Raw genomic sequence first — 7410 nt, forward strand, 5'->3', positions numbered from 1 at the left:
CTGGAAAGAAAACCTCCTGCGGTGCAAGGAGTCCTGCACCCGGAGTCCCGAGGACCGGGGGCGCTCCTCTCCCTGTGACCCTGGGCTTGTTTTCTCATCTGTAAACAAAGGCAGGGGCGAGGAGAAGGGAAGGACTCCGTGGTACCCAGGTGCCCTTCAGGCTCTAACCAAAGACATGCCTCACCCTCCTGGAGGAACCCTGCGGGGCGCAGAGGAGAAGGGCTGGAGACGTAGCGGCCAAGGTTTCCCCCGCAGCGCGGGAGCGCCAGGCACTGCGCTGAGTCAGCTGCGGTCAGGGGGTCACCTGCCCGCGACAGCGAGCGCGCACCCACAGTCTCGACCAGCCCAACCTGACCCCCGGCCCTCTCTCGAGTCCCAACGCCCAGACATCTCGCATTGTTGGCTCCGGCATCTCCCCATCCGCCGCCAGGAGTGAGCGCAGAGGGTGGTGCGTCTTCTGCGGCGGATGCGGGGTGAGGACCCTGACCCCAGCCTGGGGAAGTCAACTGAACGGAGGAGACAGCTCCCCATCCTCAGCGCCGCCTCCGCCCCGCCTGCGGCTTCACTCCAACCCGGATGCTGGCGATGGGGAACAGAGCAGGGAGGCAGGAGCGCTCTGGATCCGGGGTGGATTCTCTTGGGGAGGCAGGCAACCGATCCACGCACCGGGGGCGCGACCTCGTTCGACCGAAGCTTGTGGAGGTCGCTCCACACCCGGCTCCCTTGCCCGGCATCCCCCTGCCACCCCCTCCCCGACTTCCCCGAGTCTGTGAGCCTCGGCCCCGAAGGTTCAAAAAGTCAAGAGCCTGAAGAAATGCACTGTGCAAATATATTGACTTTATTTGTCTCCGTTCAGGAGCCTCACAGACATATCCAGGTAAAAAGATCGTTAAATAAACGCCTTCAGCCATCGCAATGCAAAAATAAATATCAATCCTCCGGCCGCAGCAGCAGCAGCTGCGCTGCGCCCCAAGTCCCAACGGCCGCACCTAACATTATAAAAGTGTTCAGCGAGAGTGTTGGCGTGAGTGTGAACGCGTGTGCGCTGGGGAGCAGGGTGGAGCGGTGTGCAAAATCGGAGTTGCAAACCTTCGGACAAGGACGTGGAGCGGCGACTCGGGCAACCCGCGGCCGACTCAGCGCGGGTGCGCCTTCCCGCACACACTCACAGCAGAGTTCGCACTGGGAAGAGTTAAAAAATAAACATTTACAAGGGCAAGGAAAGCGGCCCCGCTCCCGGCGCCCCCGGGCAAGGGCGAGCGCGGCTAGGGGCGCACCGACCAGTTCGCAGCGGGGCGGAAGTCCGAGCGCGCGAGGGGCGGCAGTCCCCGGTCCTTGGGGGTCCCCCGAGGGCAGGATGCGGGCCCTCTCGGGATTAGCACGTCGGTCCCCGCGCGGACGGCGGACGCGCGCGTTCCCCCTGCAGGCGGCACCCTTCACAGGGCCGAGTCGGAGTCGCTGGAGTCCAGGCTGTTCCTCAGTTTGCAGCTGCTGAGCTGCTCCCGCTGCAGCGACAGGCTCTGCGTGCTGCGGCGCAGGCACTCCAGGCTCTGCAGGAACGACTTCTTGGCCTTCTCCTCCTCCATGGGGGACACCCCCTCCTCCTCCACCTCCTGGATCTCGTCGAAGGTCACCGGCTGCGTCTTGAAGCGAGACTGGCGCGGCCGCCGCAGCCGGCCCCGGCCTTTAGACAGCTTGGCGGGCCGCACGGGCTGCGGGAACTCGTCGGCCAGGCACACGAAGTGCGGCATCACCGCCTGGTAGCTGGAGCAGATGCCCATCAGCTCGCCGGGCTTGGAGGCCATGGCGCCTCCGGCGTCTGCGGGGCCGGGCTGCGGGGCGCCGGGGCTCTCGGGGGGCGGCCGCTGCACCGGGGCCCCCCGGGAGGCAGCAGCCGGGGGCTCGCCGGGCGGGGGATCCAAATCTGCTGCGGGGTGGCGGCGGCCCTCGCGGGCCCGGGCCGGCGCTGCTTGGGACGGCTGACGGGCAGGCGGGCCCGTCGGGGGGCGCGGGGCTCGCGGCGCGCTGTTCCGCCGCGCTCCGAAGCGCTCGCCGCCGCTGCTGTCGCCGTCTGCCCCGCGGCGGCCCGACTCGCTGCTTATATAGCCCGCGGCTGCCCACACTGCTGTGAGCTCGGATGACAGCGAATGCCATTTAAAGCGTGCGCGCCCCGCGCCCTTCCGCCTGACGTCGCCCCGCCACTCTGGGAAAGTAACTGCCCCTTCCCCGGCGCCGCCCTCCGCCCCCCCCCCCGCCAACCCGGCTCCGGAAGGCAGGCCCCGCCCGCGGGGGTTCCGGAAGAAGCCGCGGCCCCTGAGCACGCGGCCGGCCCTAGCTGCGCCGGGGCAGGGACCCTCGATCGCCGGGACTGGGCGGACGCTGTCCCCTCTGGGACCCCCAAGTCTGCACCAACAGAGGTGGCCGTGGAGCGCAGGTCCCGCTCCCCCGCCCCCTGGTCCCAGAGGCACACACTCGAGGCGCTGGTTATTCTGCCACCCGTTCTGCGCGGGGCGCAAGGCAGCTCCCAGCTCTCTTTGCAGCATGGTGAGCCTGAGCGCCCGGCTCCCCAGAGCTGAGCTCGGAGGAAGGGGCAGGCTCCTTCTCTAGATCCTTGCCACCCTCCTCCGCAGGCAGACACACACACATACACACACACACACACACACACACACACACACACCCCGCGGCTCGCACTCACGAATGCAAACACACTTCGATTATTCCATTCCGGTTCTTCCCTTCCCTAGATGTCTTCTTTATGTTCGCCTCCTCACTCCCACACCCAAGTCCCTCGGGCACCCCCATTCATGCTCTAAAGAGTGTATTTTGGATATGGCACTAACAACAACAACAATAATAATAATAGCTACCATCTGGAGAGCTTTACTCCAAGCCAACCATGAGCTCTGTTTTACATATCCTGTTTCATCTTCACAGCAGTAGCCCTATAAGGTAATTGGTATTCTCTCATTTTTTACATAGGGGAAAATGGAGGCACACAGGGGGATAAGTAACTGGTCTGCTAGTAGCTGACAGAAACAGATGGGCTGGACTCCAGAGTCTATGCTCTGACAGCCCCTGCTGAGGGGCTAAATCTCATCAGTGCCCCCAAGGTCTCCAAGAGCAGGTCCACGGGGCAGCCCCTGAAACTCCCAAGAGGAAACTGTGAGCCTGACCATGGCCACCTGGGGCTTGAAAGGCAGGGCACTGACAGGCAACCAGCAGGGCTCACAGGGCCACCCAAAAAGGAAGCGTTGGTGGGATTTGGCCTCTGTCCTTTCCGTATCCACTCAACAGATATTTACTGAGAACTTACTTTCCTTCTCAGGAAAGGCATGGAAGTGAACAAGAAAGGTACAGTCCCTGCCCTCATGAAAGTTGCATTCTAGTGGGAGTGGCGTGTTGTGGGGAGAGACAGATGATACATGAACAAGAACATGTGCTGTGGTGAAATAAGGTAGGGCGATGAGCTGCAGATGCATTTAGAGCATGGGGCCAGGAAATGCTGCTCAGAGCCTGGATATTTAAGCTGCCACCAGAAGGGCAATAATAACACACTAAGGGCTTAGTATGGCCATGCTCTGTGCACTTTTTATGCATTGTTGGGCACCAATGCTTATTCCTTGGTGTCAAAAACAAGAACCAGAGCTTAGACAAAGACCTTTTCTCTTTCTCAGCAAGGCAATTTTACTTTCTGCAGAAAGGGTGCTTCTCCGAAGTCTGACTACCACAAGAGCACATCAAACAAAGAAAAGCAGAAGTTCTTATCCCTGAGGCATTGGGTCCTTACTGCTGCATCCCATCTCCATTGGCTGGAGCTGGACCACACAATCAAGACTGATCCTGATTGGCTAAAAACTTTCCTAACTAGATAGATGCATGATGGAGAACAAAGAAAGGAAGGGGTTGTTTACGGGAAACTAGGAGAATAATAACATTTCCAAATAAGGAAGAGGCAAAGGCTATAAGCTAGGAAATTCCTGGGCATGTTCGGACATGTCTGAGCAGGCTATAGGTCAGAGCAAATAACTTGGTTACAGTACAAGGACATAGAATGTACTTATTCCCTTGCTATATTTAACAGCTACATAGGGCTTAACAAAAAGTTATTAGCAAAAAACAAGGAAGCTACTTTTTAAAAGAAACTATTATTTTTAACACTTATTATTTATTCTTTAACAAAAAGGTAAACTTTGAAAAGGAACTTTTTACTTTTCATATGTATAAACTCGCTTAATGTGTTTGCTATTTTATTTAATCCTCCCAACAACCCTCGGTAACAAGTACCATACATTTCTTATCGCCATTTACAGGTAGAAAAACCAAGGCACAGAGAAGCTAAGAAAACTTGCCCCAAGGTCCCACAGCAGGAAGTTGCAGGGCGGAGATTCAAACCCCAGAAACATGGCTCCTGAGCCCTCACTCTTACCCACTACACTACAGTGGTTTGCCCTGAGATGGACAAAGACAGAACCAGCCATGTGACAAGGTGGGAAGAAAGTGTCTGGGCAGAGGGAGTCTTAGTGCAAAGATACTAAGGCAAAAATAAGGTTGGCATGTTTGAGGAACAGCACAGAAGCTTGCTGGCTAAAGCAGAGTGAGAGAAGGGAATTGGAAGAGGGGACAGTCACTTGAGGCCTTAGCGGCAGGTTACAAAAATAGAATTTCATTCTAAGGGCAATAGTAAGGCATTGTAATGCTTGCTCCCATTTATGTTTTTCAAAACCCATTCTGGAGCCTAGGCACGGTGGCTTACACCCATCCTGACACTTTGGGAAGCCACAGTTGGAGCCCAGGAGTTGGAGACCAGCCTGGGCAACATCGTGAGACCCAGTCTCTATAAAATAATAATAATAATACTCTGGCTGTTGTGTGAAGAGAAGCTGGGAGAGAAGCGGGGAGCTCACTTGGAAGAATATTACATGACCCCACAATACACTGAAAGCTTGGATTAGGGTAGAGGCAGTGGTGATGTAGGAAATGGTCACTTTTGGGATTTCCCTGAAGATAGAATTGAGAGAACTTGCTGATGGATTAGATGGGAACTGCAGGTTGGGGAGGGATCAAGGTTGACCTCTGGCTGGGCATGGTGGCTCATGCCTGTAATCCCAGCACTTTGGGAGGACAAGGCAAATGGATTGCTTAAGGTGAGGAGTTCACGACTAGCCTGGACAACGTGGTGAAACCCGTCTCAGCTAAAAAATACAAAAATTAGCCAGGTGTGGTGATGTGCACCTGTAATCCCAGCGTCTCAGGCTGAAGCATGAGAATCACTTGAACCTGGGAGGTGGACGTTGCAGTGAACGAAGGTTTCACCACTGCCTTCCAGCCTGAGTCACAGAGTGAAATCCTGTCTTAAAAAATAAGAAAAATAAATTGACTTCTATGTATTTGCTTGAGCAAGTGTGTGATGGTGGTGCCACTGATACACAGGCGAATGTGTTGGGGAAGAGAAGGGTGGGGGGGCCATTGTGGAGTCTGCTGAATGCTTATCAAAACCCACCACCCACCTGAGCACGGCCTGAAATGATCACATCAGAACTACATTACATGAGAGAAAAACCAATTTCTATAATCGTAAAACCGCTGTATTTTGTAGCTCCTTATAGAAATTCATACCAGGAGTGGGAAACTGCCACACATAAAACCCCTCAAATGTGTGGCACTGGCTTAGCCAATAGGTGGGGAGCAAGACGGAAACAGACAATAGAGGATGAGAAGCTGGTGAACCTTGTTATGCTGGGACAAAACATTTATTGCAAACGTCACCTGTGATCATTTGGAAGGCAGCCCACATGCCTATTGAGCCTATAATTCTAGAAAAATGGTTGGAAAGGGCCAAAGCCATTTGCATGTGTTGGCTGCTTGATGCTGCTTTTAGCAAAATCATATAAGACAGAGATTGGCCAGTTTGCAAGAAGAGAGAGAAATACAGAGAATTCAGAAAACTGGTGTCCTTGGGGTTGGAAAAGCCACTGGTTTTGTCCAAAGAGCAGGAGGTCAGACTATCATGGCTCAGAGCCTCTCTCAAAGCCCGTCTCTTAGGCCAAACTTTAAACCAAACAAAGAAATCGCCCCCATGGCAAAGTATTATATTAACAGTATTACCTTGTTATCCAAGTCTTATTTAAGATGTCCTTAGCATAACCTTCATTTTATTTATTATTATTTTATTTTTTATTTGTATTTGTATTTTTATTTTTGAGATGGAGCCTTGCTCTGTCACACAGGCTGGAGTGCAGTGGTGCAATCTCGGTTCACTGCAACCTCCACCTCCTGGGTTCAAGCAATTCTTCCACCTCAGCCTCCGGAGCAGCTGGGATTACAGGCATGTACCTGTAATCCACGCCCGATTAATTTTTGTATTTTTTGTAGAGACAGGGTTTCACTATGTTGGCCAGGCTGGTCTCAAACTCCTGGCCTCAAGTGATCCACCTGCCTCAGCCTCCCAAAGGTCTGGGATTACAGGCATGAGACACCACGCCCCAGCACTTTCATTTTAAAGGAATGGGAAAGAGAAGGGTGTGGAAGATAGACTTGATAACACTGTCAAGAAAGGAACTTCAGATGTCGTCATGGCTCAAGGAACTGACGAAAGACCTGAAGCCTGCTAAGTTTTTGAAGGAATTGTTATCACCAACGAAATTGCAAGGCTGGACTGCAAAAGCCCATGGTGGCTCGAGCCCAATCCGCATCCGAGGAGGGTAGACTCTCAACACCCTGTCGGTTGCTGTGGAGAATGACAGACAACCAATGTTGAAGGGCAAAGCCAAGGTCAGGGAGACACAGAATAAGGGGACACCCCCAGAGAACCTCCTCAGCTGCCACAGCAGGCAAGTCCTCAGTGTTCTAGAGGACAGACTGACAGAGATGGCTAGCTATCCACCCAGCTGGGGCATGTCCCAACTCCCCTTGCAGCTAGGAGGCCGCGTGTCTACACTCTCACCTGTGGAATGTGAGAAGTGGTATGCTCAACTTCTGCCTCACTCAGTTAAGAAGAAATCCCTGCCCTAGACTTCCATGTTTTTCCCCTCACGCTGGCTGGAAGAGCAATAACCAGCCAGGTTCTGGAACTGTCATGTTAAAGACAGCAGCACCGTCATTAGTCCGAGTCCCTAAATGACCACGTGGAGCTGAGCTATCTACCAACCTGACACACTTCCCTTGGAACGATTACAGGAGTGAACAATCAACTGAATCTTTTTAAACTACTCTCATTTGGGGTCTCTATTAGATGGACTTTAGCATTGTTCTAAGAGAAACTTAGACATCCGGGTGAGAATGGCAAGCAGGCCACTGAAGCTAGGGGAGAGGTGAGGGGTGGAGGTGGCAGTTTTGGAGAGGGCTGGGTGGAGGCCCACATTCCAGAGGAGGACTGGGACAGGCCAGCACTGGAAAGAGGATGAGTCA

The 7410-nt window shown here is 54.0% G+C and overlaps 1 protein-coding gene across 1 annotated transcript; it reads right to left on the reverse strand.

The window, feature by feature from the left end:
• Positions 1-817: 817 nt before the first annotated feature.
• On the reverse strand, positions 818-2543 carry CUNH11orf96 (chromosome unknown C11orf96 homolog). The gene has a single exon (XM_032283717.1). It carries the CDS (start codon positions 2541-2543, stop codon positions 1437-1439), a length of 1107 nt encoding a protein of 368 aa, XP_032139608.1. The 3' UTR covers positions 818-1436.
• Positions 2544-7410: the final 4867 nt, after the last annotated feature.

This window comes from Sapajus apella, unplaced genomic scaffold (assembly GCF_009761245.1).
Source record: "Sapajus apella isolate SASKATOON/1434 unplaced genomic scaffold, GSC_monkey_1.0 scaffold14, whole genome shotgun sequence".
Lineage (NCBI taxonomy): Eukaryota > Metazoa > Chordata > Mammalia > Primates > Cebidae > Sapajus > Sapajus apella.

What these genes read in the sequence shown, in the direction of transcription:
- CUNH11orf96 (XM_032283717.1), bottom strand. Translation starts at nt 2,543, where the DNA reads ATGCTGCAAAGAGAGCTGGGAGCTGCCTTGCGCCCCGCGCAGAACGGG.